The sequence below is a fragment of the Patagioenas fasciata genome, chromosome 3 (assembly GCF_037038585.1).
Source record: "Patagioenas fasciata isolate bPatFas1 chromosome 3, bPatFas1.hap1, whole genome shotgun sequence".
NCBI lineage: Eukaryota > Metazoa > Chordata > Aves > Columbiformes > Columbidae > Patagioenas > Patagioenas fasciata.
In genome coordinates this window covers 43,719,991-43,741,291 of record NC_092522.1, presented here as the reverse complement: position 1 = coordinate 43,741,291, position 21,301 = coordinate 43,719,991, and the positions used below count along the sequence as shown (strand labels likewise).

Here is a 21,301-nt window from a genome sequence, read left to right as displayed (position 1 = left end):
CTACTCATCTGAACAACTTAAACACATTGCTGCTTTTTATAGTGGATAGCAGCAAGCCAAAATGATCCTCTAATATTGCTAGAAGGTTTGCACACCCAATATAATTTGTAAGACTTCTGTCACAATCAGAATATGCAAAGTTTTCCTCCTCTAGTTGTGGGACAAGACATGGGCTTGGAGCACCAAGTTATCTACTTATCGAATAAAATACCCAAATTACTTTGTATATGAAGGCTGAGTCAATCTCAATAACAATTTTATCAAGAAAATAGGTTAATTCAGTCTCAGTAGCATTTGCTTCATCTTCAGCAATGCAGATGAAGGGAACTCTTTCTCTAAGTGCACATGCTCTTGTGGCTCCAATACCCCTCTACAGAACTAAACACTTCCATTTCTTGTATTGCAGTACACTAATAAAATTTTGAAAGAAATTGGGTAAATTTTCGAGTGTTTCTTTGAAAGTTTCTAGCTATGATATCCACAAGTCATACTCCAGGAGATTTACTGCACCCTTACTTTTGCTCCTCAAATACTTTTATTTCTGTTCAGAAACATTCTTCTACCAATCTCACTTTGACAGATCAAAAAAACCCCACAGATTTGTTTTTAGAAACGTTCTTGGAAAACAAGAAATCAAAACGTCTTCACTCTATCCAAGAGATACACACTTCGTAGCTTTGCTAATATATGCAAATTGTCTGATTGCTTGAAATTACTGATTAACCAGGCTGGAGAGCTGATTACCTGATTATCCAAGAGAAAAATAATTTAGCATGATTTTGTGTCATTTGACAGTCTAGATAATTTCCTAATTAATTTGAGTTTTCAAGTGATTTCAGAGATACTACTGAAAAAGAGAAAAGAGGTCAATTATCTGAATAAAGGTAAGCTTTCCAGGATTTTTATTTTTGTTGTTACAATAATCATTTGTCAAACATTTTTGTTAGTTATGGACACTTCAGACACACACACAGACAAATGAGAACTTGAACTTCCAAAAATACTCAAAAACCAACCTATGTTAAATCTTCAATGCTCTTACAAAGATACCTTGTAGAACTGAACACAAGACTTGTGGTGCACTAGTCTGACACATGGCATCAAACTTCCAGTGTTACCAATAAATTCTGAACTACACATGAAGCAATATGTAGCAGATATTTCGTCAATATGCTGAGAAAATAATGAATACTGGAAATACATACTTGCCACTGAAAAGTTGTTGAGTGGATATGGCAGATCCACATCCTGGGGCTTCTCCTTATAGCCTATGAAAGAGCCATCTGTCTTTAGCAGGAAATATCTTGGCCGCCAGTTTTTTATATATTCTCCTAAAGGAGGAAAAAAAAATGTTCATTAGTACTGTAGAAAAAAATATTATCAGTGCTTAACATTAATTATACCAAAAACTTTCTAGACAGTTTCAGTTTACAGAGAAAACCTTAACTCTCTCCAAAAGAAGAGAAAATGGAATTGCAGTGGTAAACCTGGACTATACAATGATGCCTCTGCAATAAGAAGCTAGAAGCACTGTACAGTAATATTCTATAACTCTAAATTTTATCACACGGTACTCTTCAAAATCCTACATCTTTACACCTATAAACAATTCAAAATTTGCTGCAGGCAAAAATAAGCACTACAGCTTGAAATCTAAATTACTAAAAGGTAGAACATCTATCCTGCTGAACTAAAGCAAAACCCATTAATATCCTCAAAACATATACTAAGCAAATACATGAAGATTGGGGGTAATGGGAGAACCTACACAAAATACACTTAAATATATCTGAAAGCAAAAGGAATAAAAAAGAAAAAGTAAAAGGCAGTTACTTTTGAAGACATAAGTCCACCAATAAACCCACCACTTCCACCTTCCCCCTGCCCCAGTCAAAGTAAAAGATTCTGCTAGCCATGAGGTATTCAGGACCAGACACACACCGAACAGAATCACAAAGATATAACAGCTTAATTAATGCTATTTAATTGCTATTAAAGGGTGAAAACCTTCTTTAATAGAATTATACTTTACAATGCTAGACAAAAATCTCACCAACATTTTTAAAGTGCAATTACTCAGATAAATACAGGTGAGTTTAGATCTGCCCAACTTTCCCCCATCTTTAATTTCTATCAACTCTGCAAAGTAAATCACATATGTACAAGTACTTACTAAGACTGAATAAGTAACTGTTTCATCATGACAATTCAAAGTTCACAAAGAACTCTACATCTATCTGATACGGAGATTACTCCATCAGAGGTTAATCAAAAGATTCACTAGTCGCATTTTCACCTGTCCATTACAGCAACCCACTAATTGTCACTGAAGTGAGAGCAGATACAGCACTAGTTACATTTGTACTGACTGAAAGCTTTCTGTCTCTGATCTCTGGTGCTACTTCAGCTGGGAACATCGTAACTGACATTGCCAGTCTGAACTGAGTTCTCAATGGGAAATCCCAGCTAACTTAAAAGCAAATAATGAAAATAAGCATTTAAAAATACCATAAAATAATAATACAAAGAATCACTACAAACAAAAAACCCACAGGTATGATATTCCCACAAGTGCAGTGTGGGAAAACAAATTTGTAACTTCAATACCAACAATAGTGAAAAACTATATCATCATTACATGAAAAGGTAAAGACATTTCTTGAACTAAGTTTGCTGAATAAATTAAAATGAATAATTATAGGCCTAAATAAAGGTACGACTCACATGTTAAGAACATTTAAAATGTGCTCTGTGACAAATTTGCTGATATCTGCATGTACTCAAAAGTTGAAGCCAAAACAAAACCTTATGTATCAGATCCTCCAAAATCAGTTTTTAAAGTATTAACATCCTAGTTGCTTTCTTAAACAGACCATACAATTCTAATAAACTGTATTTTACTTAGTTGTAACAGTGAGTGACAGTTACAAGAGAAAGCACCTGTGACCAGGTTTAAAAATCTATCAAGATCTTAGCCTTATCTAGAAGGTGCATTAACTGGAAAAGCAGGCACCTAAAACTTCTGAAGAAGACTTGAAGAACAGCATGGAGAGAGAAGACCAACATGCCTAAAACAGGTCAGCCATCCAACAGGTCAGGTTTCAAAGAGAGTCCTCCTTTCTGTACAGAATAAACTGGACAGGGAGATAAGCAGACTCTGCCCTAGGAGTAGGAGCTGATAGGGCGAGTACACCCATCAGTCACTTCGGGAAAGAACAGAAGCCGTCGCTTACTCACATACACCGTCTTCAGAACTAAACCTGTAGAAAAGGAGTTAGTTCTAGCAGTGCCCTTAGAGACCCAGTGCACACTTCCCTCATCACTCACTCCCTCTTCTCCTCTTAGGACAACACTTTGGCATTTGCCTTCAACTAGATACTCAGAGTCTCTTTATCAGAAAACCAAACAGATTTTTGATCATCTACTGAGTTATGCAGCTGATGTTCTGCTTGGAGAAATACCATTAGAGTATGACTAGCACTTCCAAGCTCCTCTGAGGAGAGCCAGCAACTTTGGACAAAAGCTAATCACCAGAAGACATAAATATTGAATGACGTTTAAGTACCAGTTTATCCACGAGCACAGCTGTACCTCTGTCTTCGCCCTGCAAACTACAGCCAAACACAAGACATGTAATTTAAAAGCAATTGCAAAACACTATGGCTTCATAAGGATCCATATATTTCTTTCATAGACATATTTCCCCTAAGTGGTTCCTCAACATGAATCACGGTCAGACTACTTTTTCAAGATGTTCATACAAACACACACACACACACACACTAAAAATCCTAGTTTTGTCTTGAAATGACCAATATTCCAAGCCCACTTCAAGGCCTATACATGAATATTTATTATCCGTCCTCTATTTATTTTGTAATTTAATTAACAAATGGGTGAACACTTCTGAAGACTAAAGTAAACAGTGGTATCAGTGAACAGTTCACTCAGCTGCTCAAGTGGTTTAATGGCTCTCAAGATGCACTCTCGGCGTTCTCTTATAACCACATTCCTTCTACAGTATCTTCTTAAAGATAAAAACATTTTAGTCTATAGTTCTTAATAGACATGTGCTTACTGAACTGCTTTGAAAGATAAATTCTCCATACAAAAATACTAAAAGACAGCAGAGTATTTGAAAAGAAAAAACACTTCCATGTCTTCTAACTTACCAGCCTCATATTAAAAGAAAAAAAAAAAAAGTATATTTTACAGTATGAGCAATATTACATTTCTTTAAAGATATCAGGAGTGTATGTTTATCAAATACTTCAACAGAAGCAAATAACAGCAAATTTACATCTGAAATTCATTAATTCAAGTGAAAAGAAATTCCATGAGAAAGTAGAAGTCCAGGCAGGCTAACCAAGCCACAAGATAACCTGACAATTTAATGAAATGGAGCTGCGGTACTTCAAAAATCAGTGGATCTGCCATAGAAAATTAATCAGTTTGTATCCTGCTTCCTGCTGAGTTAATGTAAGCTAAATTACTATTTTGTTTAAATTTACACCCTTCTAGGCTGAAAAACACGTTCTTTTAGGATCTGTTTATTAGACAGTAAAAGGAGGTCTCTAATTTCAACAACTGCAACAAAGGAAGGTAAGTAATTCCTACATGATTTTAAATCTAGTCAGAATTTTTTAAGCTACTTGAGAAAAGGGGCACTAGAATATATATCTTACAGATACACAGAGACAATACATACATGCACACACAAAATACAAATTTAGAATCAATTTTAGGTTGTTTGAGTCTGATTTTTTTAATAACTGCTGAGAGAATAAACCCAAAAGATGAAATAAGACAGCAGTACTTTCTGGAAGCACATGAAAACGCAATCTGATCTTCATGTTAAATGCACCCTCATAACATGCAACTCTTTAATTAATACTGTATGCAATAATACACTAGCTAACAACAGTAAAAAAGAATGCTTAATGAAGGTTTGTTTAGAGCACTACCCTCATGGCTGGATCTGTATTTGTCTCTGTACTGCAACCTTAATGATTTTTCTTTTTTGCCTTTGACAGATAGTAACAAGAATCCTGCCTTCAGGATATTTCAGAAAATATGTTTATTCTAGTGATGTAACATTTGTAGTTTTGATACTGCTGAGCCGCTTCACAAAGAAAAGCTTTCTAAGAAACCATGCGAGTAGTAAATAAATCCATGTTAAATGTATCGCCTAAAGTTCGTATTTTTTTTACTTCACCTCAGAGCTCAAACTTTCTCTTCAAACATGTACTTCATCTCAAATTTGATAGTTGCTATTGTTAGCCTCACCACTTATAATTCTTAAGCATATGGAAATTTAGTAATTCTGGAAAAATTATTCAGTAATTTAAAATTAATCTTATTATTAAAAACCTATTTTTTTAAATCACTTATGCAAAACATCTACATTTTTCAATATGTAAATGGTTTTAGAGGTGTGAAGGAAATGTCTTTAATATACAGTGCTCATAAGCAACAGAAACCTGAGTTCAAAAACTTGCTTCCTTAAAAGAAGCAACAGCTGCCACACAGACATAAGTGAGAGTCAGGGGAAAGAAAAGAAAAACAACCCCACACCACCACAAATCTCCAAGCAGAGAACACCAAAAATCTGCCTCTTGTAAATTCTTCTCAATTTCATCAATTTACTAAAATGGATTTAATATAAAAAAAGGCACTTTTTTCTAAATCAAACTCCAGTTCCCCCACAACAGCGTTTCATAAACAGAGCTGAAAAAACTAAATTTATCTAAAAGCATTAAACAAAATATATAAAAGTAAAAAGAACAACTTCACCGTATGGAATTTTTCTTTAAAAGAAACAACTGCAGGTCAAGTAAAATATCAGCAATAATGCCAGTGGTTTGGAGATTGAATTTACTTACCTTGGCCCTCTGAGGGCAGTGTTACCTAACACACGATTAGAAGCATCAGCAGACTATTTGATTAAGTCAGTAGACACTAGTAAATGTAAAGCGCTCCTGTAAAATATCAACTTACTTCTGAATTCATGATAACAAATCTATAATACAGTGCAAAGCTACTGTAAAAAATAAATGTTTAAAAAACTAAAAAGAATAGCTGGCCCCATGATTTGATACAGGTCCTTCAGTCTAAGGTAAATGTGTAATTATACAATATGTGAAAGATTTGACAAAATCTAACTGCATACCAAAAAATTAAATAAAACTGTGATTTTTTTTTCCTAACCTGCTTTAGCATTTTAAAAGCTATTTTCATTATATACACCCAAGTATTTGCTGACAGTTCAAAGAAAAGCAGAATATTGAACTAATGCTTTTAGATTCTGTCTTTTATACTGTGAGACAGTAATTATTTATTTATGCTAACTGTTTTCCCCACAGTCCCCAGTAATGCTAAATGACATTTTGAGCACATCTGTAGTTACATTAGACAAATTAATTTTTCCAGTCGCAACTGGTAAGTAGGAAGCAATTTCATGCCATGTGTGGGCACTAGCTTATATCACAGCTAAGTTCCATTGAGTTCCCTGCAAACTGGGGAATGAATTTGAAAAAGTTCAAATGTCCTTCCCTGTCCATTACGTCACAACAATCCAGTGCAGATATAAGGACTGGTCAATTTCTGTTCAGCTGTTCACAGCTGTGTGGCCAGACACCAGTGAAGACCACACAGATGCAAAGACTTTGCAGAAGGCAGCCAAGCAGCCTTGGGAACAAGCTCTAGAAGTTCCTCAGCTGAACAAGGGGAGAGGAAAGAAGGGACAACCCTCTCTTCCATGCCAGCCAAGAGGCACTGAAGAGCAGGCAAAGGATAGCAACTTTTGTCCTGAAGCAGGAGGAGGTAGCGATCAAGGGCCCCTACTAGTAAAAGAGAGTAATTCCAAGTGGAGAGGTGGAGTCACCAGGTGGGTGAAGCCAGAGAGCGGCTCTCAGTGGGCTCAGCATGCACCTCTAATGCCATGGAGAGGACCCAGCTTCTCCACGGGCAGTTCTCCTCTGCTCTTACCATGGGGTTTTCTCCCCTCCAGGCTTGGAGTGTTCCAGCCAGAAGCTCTTTGGGGTTCATGTCACCACTCATCCTGTGTTTTTCATTGCAACTACTGGAGTGAGTCAGTGTATTCTCTTGTGCAAATGCAACAGCACTTCTGCTCCTGCTGTTTATTCAACTCTTTCCTGTTGCATTAATAATCTTTTATTTAAAATATCTAAAAATCTAGAGGGAAATATTCAATAATAGAGAGCCATAGTGCTACTCAAACATCAATGCAGATTTCAAACTGGACATCTACAATATCCATACATCTCATATTTTCCATCTCATGGAAGACAAATGTGCACAGCACATCATCAATTCTCATATGCACAAAATTTTGTCTTTTTAAAAAATTGTACCAGAAATACTGAGTTAGCTGACATCCTGGCAAATTGAGAATTGACCTTTTCCATGTCCATTTTGAGCCAACAGGAAGAAAAACTTGCCAGTCTCAACACCACCCTCACTTCCCCTTCAGTCTTGAAGGATAAGAATTAGAACAACAAATAAATTAAATAGAGGTTGATATTAACACATGTTGTCTGGTAAAACAGAGACCTGTATTGCATCAGCATCCCTGAACAACAAAGACGACCAATATTTTCTAAATATTCCTGTTATTCACAAATAGAAAGCCAAGGTCTATATCCTAGAAAACATTTAGGGACACTGCTCACATTTTAAAACTTTCTCTCTTGCATAAGGCTTTCGAGGACCAAAGTCCCAAATGCTACGCTATTTCGCTGCTTCTCAAAGCAGTTCTGTAGTTTTTAATAATATGGAGATGTGTTTGTGGTAAATACAAAAAACCACATTTAGAATAGCGCCTCACATAATTTTTTTTAATAGCAAAAAACATTCATGTTCTCAGTACTTTTAAATATTTATATTTTTTATAAGACTATCAGCATTAAGTGGTACTTTGTTTAACAGAAAAAATATGACTTTCTTCTGTTTTTATCAAGTACTAGTAGACCAAAGGATTTTTTTTTCAGATTTTGAAAATATTTTAAGAGTAGGACAAGCATACAAACATTCATCTATAAATTATACTGAGTAAGACAGCCAGCTACAGCAGCAAGAGTTTAAATTCATGTACAAATGCATATGGTAAATCAGATTATTAAATTGCAAATGCATCTTGAAAATGTGAATTAAAAATCTTCTTAATATTCTCTCCTTTTTGTAAAAAGGCCAACTCTAGTTTACACAAGAAATCTCAAACTTTTCATTGTTTGTGAAAGAGTATGATAAGCTTGACAATAGCATTATCATTCAGCTGAGGTTTTTTTGACAGATTAATGTGTTGACAAAAATTTATGTGACTTTCTCCTCTTAAAACTGGTATATTTGCTAGCATGTTTTCGCAAAGCAAACTGTCTCACTTTTAAAACTGGCACATTGCAAAAATTTTAAAATAGCTCCTCTGACCTTTTTCTTTGCTGCTAGGTGTACTCCTAGCCCCAGACCTCGCCATCTGCCAAAAACCTAACACCAACATCGTTCACCTGCATTTCTTACTCAAGCACATTGCTGAAGTCAACCTTTTTGCTTCATCGTTTAGCCCACATCATTTGCAAACAATCTGTCCGAGATGCAGAAGCATTCCTCAAAATGCCTGAGTTGCAAGAATAGCTCCATCAGCTCTGTACACATCAGGAGAACTCTTTGGTTGCACGAAATGCTTCATGGTAAGCAGCAATGCAGCACTATCCAGAGTAACCTGGATGTCACACCACTAGTGGCAGAACACAGAAAACAGCACAATTCTGTGCAGGAGAACAGACAAACCCAACTAACAGACAAAAAGCAATTCTCCATGTGCAGTGCTGTCGACCTCTGTTTGGGCTCAGATGCAGAAATCGGTACCCGGGTAGCAGGCAGCCACACCTGAATTATCAGTTAAAATTAAGTTGACATAATCCAAAACTGACACCTTCCATCCAGCCATGGTGATGATAAAAGGGGACACCAAATGCTCCCATCAGCAGTCATTGTTATCAACAACCCGCAGTCCTGCTGCTTATGAGAACTAAGATGGAAGACACAAGAAAAGGGGTTCCTTTACTTTTGGTGAGGCGTCGGTGGGACAGGTAGATGGGTTCATTCAGGTAATATTTAAATCATGCTAGGACTGACTGGAAAAGTCTGATATATACTGATAACTTGAGCACATATCTGCAACCTCAAACTGTTTCATTTTCCATTTCAATACCAACATTAGAATGCTGAATTTGCACACAATATTTAAGAAGATAATTCATTATTTTAAATTTTCCATTTTTCTCTTCAAAGTAAGAGATCACCTGGGTATGACAATGATTTTTTTTAGCCTTCTTGGGATAACTTAATTTCCCTCCATGCTTGTATCTTTTTTCACATTACCCTTGAACTCATCGGCAGCAGAAATCACCAAACAAAAAATAAGAAAGGATTTTAGTGAAAGAAAGAAAACTGTATTCCTAAGGAGTGATCCCAATTTATTTTATGTGTAACTGTCAAACATGAAAATATAAGTTATGCCTGACCAGCTTCTTGCCTTTCAAGAAAGAACTGAATATAAGATCAAACCAAAGAGAAAATTAGTTGCTAATAGCATTCTAACCCCTAGCATTTACTTGTCTACTATATATTACTAGACAATCACCAATTGGCATTTTCTGCATAAGAAAAGCTCAGGATGCAATAGTAGGGGTATGTAACGTATCAGTCTTAAGGTAGCCAGACAAAGCTATGTAAGAATTTGTACAGCACCTGTCCACCAAATGTCTGAGACTGAAATAACTGCATTACTCTTTCTACTTCCACAAGTACCAAATTTATCAAGTTGTTGGTTGTTTTTTAAAACCCACCACATGGAGAAATCAAAAGTTTTCTTCCCTACAAGAAAAGGCTCTTTTTAGGAATAAACAAGGGAGGGAGGGAAGATATTAAACTCCTGAACTAATTAACAGAAGTAAAGGAGGCAGTGGGGGACAATGATAATTAATATGTACCCTCCTCCTAACCAAATCTCCACATACATTCATTCTGTATATGCACACACAACAGCAGCATCATAAACCGTCTCAAGTTCTTGCCATTATTCAGTTCGACATCTGCACATGTTTATGCGTCTCTCCAAACAACCTCTTGAACACCCTGCTGGAGCTGTCATTTTTTTCTTCTCCCTATCTGGCAGATGGCAAGTCAACAATCGGCATCAACAGCAGCCGAATATCTCCCCCCTCCATCCGACCCCCCTAAACAGACACAATAATAACTTCTTTGTGCTTCCCCACAATGCAGCTGCTTAAACCATTTCGCTACAAGGCTGCTTTGCCTTAATAAAAAAAAAAAAGAAAAAAAAAAAAGAAAAAAAAAATCCCTTCTGTCAAGTCTAAAAAGCAGCATAATGTTAAGCAAGCTAAAGCCACAGCACAGCTGCAAACGGGCAGACACATTGACAGCTCCTCCCTTAACAAAGCCCTGTGAATTGAAGGGGGTTCATCTGAGGCTCACACAGTAATTAGTATAAAAAAGTCCGACAGCCTCTATTATGCTAGGAAAAAAAAAACTGGACAGAACTGGGCTGCTGTTTTGCGTCAAGAGTTCTGCTGCAGAGTAGATAAATCATGTTGGGTTTTTTTCCTCTCTTTTTAAAGACAGTAATAAGGAGGATGAGAGAAGCTAATTTGAAAACTTGGACACAGTAATTGTACCATATGGTGAGCATTTATCCCTTCTGAAATACACGCTAACAGTCACTTACATGCACAGTGCTTTGTTTTACAGTTGTTATTCTCTCTACCATATTCATAAAATGGATCTGAATATCCGATACTCCAGAGAAGTTGTGTGTAATTAGCAGCGAAACTGCCTGAGCTTAATATATTGGCCTACCATAGCAATCTAGTTAATTGCAGAAAATCCCATGCCCCCAAATTTAAACAGTGTCCACTTCAAGGATTTTTTATTTCTCTCAAACTGGCTAAACATCACACATAATAAAGTTCAGAGAAGTAATTTATTGACACTAATAGTCCTTGATGCTGTTGGCTCTGAAACACATGAGCGGGAGGTTATTTTCTTTTTCGTCTATTCAATATAGAGGATCTAATTCAAGAACCATATAACAGTAGCCACAAAATATCTCAGTTCCATCGTACTTGGGAAAGGAATTGCTCTGTAAACTTAAAGGTGAAATTGAACTTCAGCTCAGGGCACGGGAGGGAGACAAAGACTTCAAATCCACTCCTCCACCTCCACCCTCGTTTTCTTCCCGGATCGTATTTTCCAGTATTTTTATTATCAATCCAAACGCTTTATTGATAAGGACCTTTAAAATTTGGAAAATATACCATCCAACCCTCAGGATCTGCTTGCTCGTTACCACATACTTCCAGCTTTTCACCCTGTTCGTGCCACCAAATCATCCTGGAATCACAGAAGATAAGGAACCAGCTGAGTGAAGCAGGGAAAATGTGGGCATCTTTAAATAAAGGTAACACCGTAGTTAAATGGCAAAATTCATAGAAGTATTGCTTACAGAAAATAAGACGTAGTCAACTTTCAAGCAAGACAAATAACGTGAAAAATTAACCAGACACAAAATGATGTCTGCAACTGGGGACAACCGCATTTGCAAAGAACCAGAATGGTTTCTTTATATAGGTCTTTACCTCAGAAGACAACAGAAATCTTCAGGTAACAGGCAAATATTTTCAGTGTCTCTGGATCAAAAAAGAGTTATCAGAGAAGAGCACTAAGTACTAAGGAGTCCCCGAACTAGGCAGAATACCTCCACAATTACTAAGAAATTGTGAGGTGAAAACTACTGCCAAAAATCAGCTACCCTTCAATGATGACAGTTAAACTGAGGGATTACAAATGGAACTTGAAAAATTCAAGTCAATTGGCTGGATGGTAATCAAAGAAAAGTGTTTATAATTCCGTTTTTAATCATACACTTAAGTAACGCAAACTGACATAGAAGAAACACCATCTCTGAGTAGAAAAATCATGCCCATCATACATATTGGACTTCGCTTTAAGCACATTAAGAAAATAAAATGGATAAAGACTGACACAATTTATTTCAACTTTAAAATGCGTTTGATAAGTTTAAAGAAACAGTGGTGTGGAAGAAAAAAGCTGTGTGGTGGAACAGAACAGAAGTAGGAAACTGGATAGAAGGAAGAGAGCAAAATAGGATTACATAGTCAAATTTCAATCCATGATATTCTACAGTTTCCTGCTAGGAACATTTTTAGTTAATATTTACAACACTGATCTGGGATCAGCACTGCATGTACTGCAAGGTAGTAAAACTATACAACTATATTTTGGATGTGAAGAGTTTCAGAGTGGCAGAGCTAAGCTAGTGAGCTGAGAAACACCAGATGAAATACAGTGAAGAATTACTTGAATTAGTAAACGCTTACAGGAATCACCTGAAATACCCACACACTGTGTTGAGTTTTAAATTAACCACTAAAGAGCAATTAATGTAACCTTTGCCTAAGTATGCAGTACTACGAAGAAAGAAAATAAAATATTTTCACTTGTAAAGGTACACAATTTTAGGAACACTGAAAATATTATTATTCCATGATAAATAAATAAATTAAAGATTTGCTAACCATATTTTAAAAAATGACAAGAGAACAGAAGGGTTTCAGAGACAAAACACACACACAAAAATAATTGGAGTTAGAGAAAAGCAGAATGAGAAGTAAAATACTGGATTAGGTTCTGGTTTCAAAGGAAGAACTATGACAGAAGGATTCAATGTCACAAATGGCCAACAGTAGAGTATCAGTCATCTCACAGAACACACTTTCAGAAGACTTCAGCAACAAATCCTCGAATGTTCGGTATCTACAGATCTAGCTGGATTCTGTCACATCACCATGTAACTAGCAGTTTGCACCATGGTAATGCCAGCCCCTCTCCCACCAACTCAGCACCCAACAGCTACCAGCACCTTCAGAAAAAGCCAGCCTCTCCTTGAACTCTGTGAGACACCTCCGAACTCCTGTGAGCACTTTTTCTTAAAATATGACAATCTTACATTCAGGAAATTGGAGCAAATATTCAACATAGGCAGGTTCTTCCTTTAGCTGCTATGCATTTTTGTCCTAGCACGAATCTGGGAGTACTGATGGTGAATTAAAGTCCCAGTCCTTGGTCAATTTGGTTCATCTTAAATATAACCTACTACCAGCACAGAGAGTTTTGGAAGGTGAGGAATGCTTGTGAATGAAGGGTGCAGTCCATCCCACGCAGCTGAGGCAGGTCTACAACATGATCAAACTAAAATCACACCCCAAGAAAATGGGTTTTGACCAGATCAAAACAATTGCAGCTCACCGGACGGCTACTATCAGCACAAAGGAGAGGTGGGTGGGGGAGAATAATTGGCTGGGGGCAAGAAAGATGCAAGGGAGAAGCGGCAACAGCATGAATTTATGCAAGATTAAGTACGGATTAATCAGACTGCTGGTCTACCACGTGATTGCAATTCTTGTTTTCCAGGTAAGCTAGAAAATCAGTTTCAAGTGATTCAAATTTCTAAGATCAACTGCATCTCTAAGCAACAATGCCACAACAGTCCTGATGCAATATTAAACAAAATATTTCCCTAATACAATTTCACAATCTATACATATTCTGACCTATGTGTCAAAATATATCCTGACGTTTTCTCTACACCACAGAAATTATAGATAGAAAATATGTAAACTACAAGGAATATGTACAAATTTCTGTACTCTGGGAAATGATTGTTAATTTTAAGTGATTTTTCAATTTGAAAAAGCTAGAAAGCTAGAAATACAATACTTCAACATGTATTTGTGAAGTAGTCACTACAATTCAATAATATTAACAAAATCCTAGCAACACAGAGATCCTAACATAAATTAATATTTTGAGTTATCTATGCAAATCTTGCCATACTAGAAACAGTGCCAAGAAGGTAAGAACAATTTGGTCAATATTTTCTTAAATTTGCCGACTAAAACTAAGAGAAGCTGACTAAAAACAACTGAAGTTTTTCACCTCAGGATTCTACGTATTTCTAAAATATTTCACTCCTTAAAATGAATAAAACTGCTTATAACACCCACATATGAATCATAATACAGTTCAATTTTAATATACTTATTTTACAGTATTTTGTCTGGTATGATTTTGTTATATTACAATTGAATAAATATTCAGGCAAGTGTTAAAATGTCTTTTGCTTCGAGTTTTTCCAGTCCTCTGTATTAAAAGAAATCTTGACAGAAATGCTGAATTCTCCACCCTGCAATTTTACTAGCATATTTTTTTTTCCTCATTTTCAGTCACTTTAGAAACTTTTAAAACAGAGCTGTAAATTATGAACTCTAAAATTCCAGCCACAAGATGGAACTGAAAGATGACTGACCTGGTTAAGACACATAAATGTATCTATTCAATCTCAGGATGAGGTTTGTTACTGTTTTTCCTCTAACAGACACCCATTTCATGGTTTCTGCACTATGAGGATACATTCTTTTCCTAATCTGAATTACAAAAAAGCTTTTAATGACTTAGCCTCCAAAATAGTTTTGATGCAAAAGGAAGTCTAATAACTTATAGGATGACTTTAAATAGATCTCAGCAAATTCTACAGTTATTTTATTCAACGCAGAAGTCAAATTCCATACAACAGAAAACACGATCATAATAACTCCTATCATAATTAACTGACACCAAATATTTAACATTTGTGACACCAAAATAATAGGGACCAATAAGGAACTGTAATTTTCAAAATTATATCTGCATTACTATTGTATTAACTAAACAAATTTGACACAGTTTTAGTGGATGTTTTTATCCTGTAGAAGGTAAACACCACGATTTGCTAATTAATAAAAACAAAATGGAAACTGACTTACAACACTGACTTCAAAATCCTTGTGAAAGTCTGTACTGGTGATGTCACAAATTCTGTCACATCTGAGCAGGTATTGTCTGTAGAAGGTTCAGAAATGTCCATTTTAATCGAAACATTTATTGGAGGTAGTTGTGTAATTTGTTTTTATTTTAATGAACTACAGAATTTCTTAAGAATCATGGTTGCAACACCCTTTAAAAATAATAAATTAGGTAAAATCTAGATGGCTGAAATACAAATATTTGATCTATAATGGATATAGAAACCCATGTAAGAGTAAGGGGAAATCCATACTTCATGCTTCTGTCAGCTTTTAATAATGATGTTTGCATAACAATGATGTAACATTCACATTTTCTAATTTGCTTAAAATGAACTACAAATTATTTCCTCAGAGTACTAAAATGCCAGTGGTAAAGTACTACAAAGACAGAAAACACAATTTCTCCAAGCTTGTAGTTATTTTTAAATTAAACCCTTTAACTTCATGCTACTTCAAAGCCCTGTTTTATCGTCCATTTCCCCCTGCTGCAAAATACTAACAATTATTTTTCTTATGTCATGAAATCCTCACATCACTGGTCCAAATCCCAGAGACAAAGACTTAAAAGAGATGGGGACACTTCTTCACTTAAATGCAAGTTTTAAGTTTCTGGAAAAAACCTTTCCCTGTCCAATTTGGGAGCATGGCACCATGAAACAGATCATCTTGTAATACGGGAAGGGATTTGAGCCACGTAGGTGCCTCAAGAACTCCTAAACATTCATCTTCTTATTTTGAGCATTTATAGCATAACTATCTATATACTTAAGTTTCCTTTAATGTAAGTCATCTACATTCTATAATCATTTCTGTATGTCCCCAGGAAAGATAACCAAAGAAGCTTTTCCAAGAAAGATTTACAGTGATAAAAATAAATTCAGGTACAGAACTTCTTAAAACATATTTTAAAATTTCCTATCTGTGACTTGAGAATCGGAACAAACAACAGAATAAAGCTATTTATTTCAAATTCCAAAGAGGCAGAGGGGGGGTGGAATCTCATGCCAGAATGAGGTATGAGGACATATGGGCAGTCTATCACCTGACTACCAAACAGCAGTCCTAAAGCTGACACATGTTTGTTAATCCCAAGAGGTAAAACGCTGCTTTGTCTTCCGGGGGTCGTGCTGCAGATGAGTGCCTGTTATGATGCGGATGCATTTTTCCACGCTGACATTCCTTGGGGAATTTGAGTTCCCCATCAGGGAGAAGCAACAAAAATTTTTCATCTCCTCTAAGAGTCTTCCATATTTTTGTTTACCTATTGTGCACATAAGAATAGCAAGTATCAGCAGCACAGCTGAAACAGTTTTAACAAAAGCTTTTCTTTTGGATGTCTAAAGTTTAATTCAGTTAAATTTTGTACCAAGATTATTTACATTTCCATGACAGCTTGATCTTGTACCAACAGATCACAGTTTGATAGGCAATGGCTGAAATTCAGTGACATGATTATCGGTTACGGACCGCAAGCCCCCTTCCGACAATCTGAGGTGACTAAGGAGAGTAATGTTTCCCAGAGATGTGGCCACTCTCTAAGGTACTTTTTACATGCCCCTATATAGGGCATAATAAGTTGGGGTTAAGGAATCGTTGAGCCATAGAAACACTGTAGCCCTCTTATCATTTTCCTGAAATACATCTGTTTTCAGCCTCCTCCAGTTTCAACAAAACCCCTCAGAGAACTTCAGGTGCAATTTTTTGTCACACCTCCGCAGATCTAGCTGAGGAGAAACCCTGCATCGTCCTTCCAGTCCTGCAGTCCAGTTCTCTTCCTTGTCCCATCTGTCACTTGCGCAGCCCACTAGTCAAATAGGTTAAAAAAAAATTTAAAAGGGTGGAGAAGAGAGGAGGGCAGGAATAGGACAATTTCCTGCAAGATCGGATAACTGGCGAGTCTTTATAAATTCATCACAAGGTAGCAAGGAGGATATAGAATAGAAGGCTCTGATCATATAATCATTTCGGTTGGAAGAGACCCTCAGGATCAAGTCCAACCGTAACGTAACTCTAGCTCTAAACCATGTCCCTAAGAACCTCGTCTAAACACCTTTTAAACACCTCGTGGATGGTGACTTCCCTGGGCAGCCTGTTCAATGCCTCACAACCCTTTCCGTGACGAATACTTTCCTAATATCCAATCTGAACCTCCCCTGGTGCAACTTGAGGCCATTTCCTCTTGTCCTATCACTTATATCCTATCACTATGTTCCAGGTAGGGTCTGTCTGAACCTACTCCTTCATTAGCAGCATGTCATTAGATCTGACTAGGTACAAAAAACGAAACATCCTTTGGATACTGTTTTCAAAAGTTCTCTCTCCCTGACACACTGGGCATCTGTTTAAAGGATGAGGTTATGTCAGTAACAAGTGGGAGGGCTGTACGTGTATCTACTGATTGTACGTACACCAAAGCAGACAACACGCAGTTCCATATTCAATAAGAGAGCTCTAACTGCCCATGATATTAAGTGCAAAAGTGCCAAACCGGTGACAACAGCAGTATCCAGCTAAGAAGACTAGGAAATGCATTAGGATCCAGGGTAATCTTATCTTTTAATATTAATACAGTGTTTCTCAAACAATATGTCAGCGGGGACCACAGCAAAGAGTGACTAGACTTTTACTGTTTCATTTGAATAACACTCTGAGCAAGTCTTGGACAAATTCTCAACAAGTTCACATTTTATTGCTAATCTGAGTGTCTTGTGTGCAAATCTGTATAGGACATTTTGTGACTTTTATTCTTGACACCATATATTTTAAGACAAAAAGGACCACCTCATCATTTCAGTATGACCTCTTCAAGGAAACAGGCCACAGAATTTTTCCCGGTTATGCATATACTTGCAAAAAACTATCCGGTGTTTTTAGTGCTTACCTTCCAAAATGCATTCTGCCTTGCTCTGAGGGTATGTTTCAGATCTTTCTCTTAGTCGCTGTTATCGTAGTGCTGAATACACCTAGATTCAGCGTTAAATCATAGAGCTCCACTAGTCCATATGCTGCTACATCAGAGGTCTTAACATTTCCCCACTAAGGTTCTTTCTCATGGCAAGGCAATCCCATACCTCTCCATATCCACACAGGCTCTCAGAATTTCATGTTCTAAAGCCATTCTCTCCAATGCTGAAAACAGTATTATTTTTCTTCTCTGCTATTTCTCCTGGATGTAAATATTAATTTTAATATTAAAAGAGAAACTGGAATGGAACTCATAATTCCTATCTCCTTATGCTAATTTGCTTCTCTGTATTCTTACTATGCATCTTGAGAGGCTGCAAGAAAACCATCTTCTGTAGAACTTGACTACGAACTCTCAACAACTACAAGCACTAAAGAACACGAGCATTTTAATTAACTCAATGGGTTTCAGAATTTTTCAGTTCATGGAGCCCTAGCATCTTCAAGTAAAAACATGAAGTCCTAATTACTAAGAGAAGTGCTGTGTCCTATACCCTGGACAAGCTGGCTGGTTTTCTTTCAGTAACCTTTTTTAGACTCTTTCAAAGTTGTTCACATATCCCCCTGCAAACACGATGCAAATTACTATTATTATTTTCAACTACTATTAACAATACTATAACAGAAGATTTCTCCATCTCCCAGGAATCTATCTGAATGCTTCATGAGTAGGTTTAGCACTGGAGTGGAGGAAAGCTGTCCAAGTAAATCTGATCTGCAAAGACCTTACAAACAGGCAAAACACTACTGAAAATACTATAAGACCAGGAAAAATGGCTGCCACAATTCAAAAATAAAATAAAGTAGTTCTCCCTGCCTCTCTCTCTTCCCCCTGCCAAAAATCCACCTGGATGTCCTAATGGAAAAGTTAAAAAGGTGATTATAGGGAAAAGGCCAGTACTAAGAACAAAAGCTCGCCCAAATAAGGAGGAAAAGGAAAGACCATACGACACGTCAGAGCAATGTAAAAACAAAATTAAAGAGCTAGAAAATAATTTGAAGAGGTTCTTGCAAATGATGTTCAACATCAAAACCAGGAAGCCAGACAAGAAATCAGTGGGACTGCTTCATAACGAAAACACATAAAGGGAACTCAAGGATAATAAAGCCACAGCAGAGAAACCTTACAAATCATTCGCCCTGGTCTTTATTGCTAAACACACTGGAAAGACACCCAAAACCAGACCATTCCCTGTAGCAGACAAGTGAAAGCTAGATGATATAATGTAAACTTTTACTGACATCTAGTAATTCATATGTTACCAAGACTTGGATGACTGTCAGTCAGGAGTGCTGAAGGAACTGAAAGGTGAAACCACAGAGGTGCTCGCCAAGGAGTAGAACCCATCACTCCAAATCACCACACACCTCAAAGATTGATGGATTGCCAGCACAACTTCAAACAAAAGGAGACTCTAGAAAGGATCTCAGAACCTACCTGAGAGTCTGACACCTGCTTCTATCAAGTCACTAGGGTCTATAATAAGTAAGATCACAGAACACATAAGAAGACATGTATCTGTTGGGAAAGTGGCATTATGGCTGCTGTGAAGGGAAACCCTGCCTCGCTAACCTGATGGAGTTCTGCAAGGGGGGACAATAAACACGAGGGGAAAGGGCATCCAGTAGGCATAATATGTTTGCCAAGGTTCCTCCCCAAATACAATTAAACAACTTAAGTTGCCACAGGGTTGGAGAAGAGGTTCTTATCCATTCTGAAAGTTGGGTAAGGAAGAAGTAAAAATACGTAAGGCTTAACTGTCACTTTTCAGCATAAGACAGACAATCAGGAGGTCCCCAGGGATCCACACTGGCATCTTTTTTATATGGTATCTTCATGAATGACCTGGACGGTGGTGTGATCCATTAAATCTTAAAGCTCACAGATGATATTACACTATAGTGGATAGTCAAATGTCGTATCTATGGCATGGAGAGAGAAGGATCTTACAAAATTGAGCGGGTGAAGGTGACAAATGAACATCAGGTACATAAATGTGAGGTAATGTATCTAGGAAAAAACTTAATCTAATCTATGCCTCACAACATTTCTCTTAGAACCACAAATTACAGTTTAGTTGCGTCCTGGATTCACCACTGACAGCTCTACGAAATTGTAAGTTCATGTACAGCAGCAGCCAAAAAAAACCAAACAAACTGACAAAATGCTGGGCATGTCAGAAAGGATACAAGAGAAAGGATGTCATTTTGCTGATACAGAAAATACTGCTGTGCCCACATCTTCATTACACTGCACAGTCTCATCTCTGCATCTCAGGAAGAATGTAGTGCAATTATGAGAAAATACAGAGAAGGGCAAGCAAAATGATTAAGGGAATGGAGCAACCACCTTTTCTAAGAGAGGGTGGAAAGAGCTCTTCAGTTTGGAGAGGAGAAGGCTGAGGTTTATAAAATCATGAAGGCAGTACCTAAATGCAGAACTGCTGTTCACCAAATACTGTAATACAGTAGTTAGAGTACTAAGTAAACCAAGTCCACGAATGGATACTAGAAGGATCACACAGAGATACACCATCTAGCTCTACTAATGCAACAGTCTGGACATTGGGAAAGGCAAAAAAATGCCAAGCTTGTAAGCTCTCCCTAAACAGAATCTCCTCTGCCACTGCTGCAGACAGAATACTGGGTTAGATGGGCCACTACTACAATTCAGCAGGCTTTCTCATATGTTATGATTACTTGAAAAAAGTTTTCCTAGTGTGTAAGTCAACTGCCTTCCAACAATTTAAAATCACAATTTATTCTTCTCTCTGTTGTACACATGAAGAATAGACTATATTATCACTTCTCTTATGTAGCCTCAGTAATTGCAATTTTTCAACCTATACTTATAGAGCACATTCCCTACACCACTGACCACTCTTATTGCTGGTCTCTGTTTATAGTCTTTATAACGTGGAACTGCAGCATCCAGAAATGAATGTAGTTGTCCAACTAAGACCTTAGGTGCTCAGTGGAGCAGAAAGATGCATCATACAGCCTCTATTACTGCTTATGCATGCCTGTGTTTGCCTTCTTCACAACAGTCAGATAAAATTAATAACCAGTTTGTGATGCACAGTACCTCCTGGACTGTTTTTTTAAGAGCTACTTAGCTAGCTACCCATTCTCCATCCATTTCTTTGTGAAACAGATCATCCTAGAGTGTACGTCAAACTTGCTCCCCCTGAATAGCTTCCAGTTCCTCATACACCAGATCTCCACGTTACCGATACCACTCTGAATTCTAATCCCATCCTCCAGCACACCTGCAGTCCCTTTCATCTTGGAGACACCTCAAAACATTAATAACCAATTGTCTTTTCCATTCCTCACCTCATCAATGAGAGTACTGCCTAGGTAGAAGTCAGGAA

The 21,301-nt window shown here is 37.1% G+C and overlaps 1 protein-coding gene across 4 annotated transcripts in view; it reads right to left on the bottom strand.

The window, feature by feature from the left end:
* AKT3 (AKT serine/threonine kinase 3) overlaps positions 1–21,301 on the bottom strand; it is a 159,506-nt gene that overhangs the window by 71,596 nt on the left and 66,609 nt on the right. For 3 of the 4 annotated variants that reach the window (XM_065833488.2, XM_071806221.1, XM_071806219.1), the window contains exon 3: positions 1,206–1,331. In XM_065833488.2, coding sequence (XP_065689560.1) covers positions 1,206–1,331 — 126 coding nt within the window. Of the gene's footprint in view, positions 1–1,205; positions 1,332–14,921; positions 14,987–21,301 lie in introns of those variants that run through there. The other variant, XM_071806220.1, reaches the window with a different exon arrangement.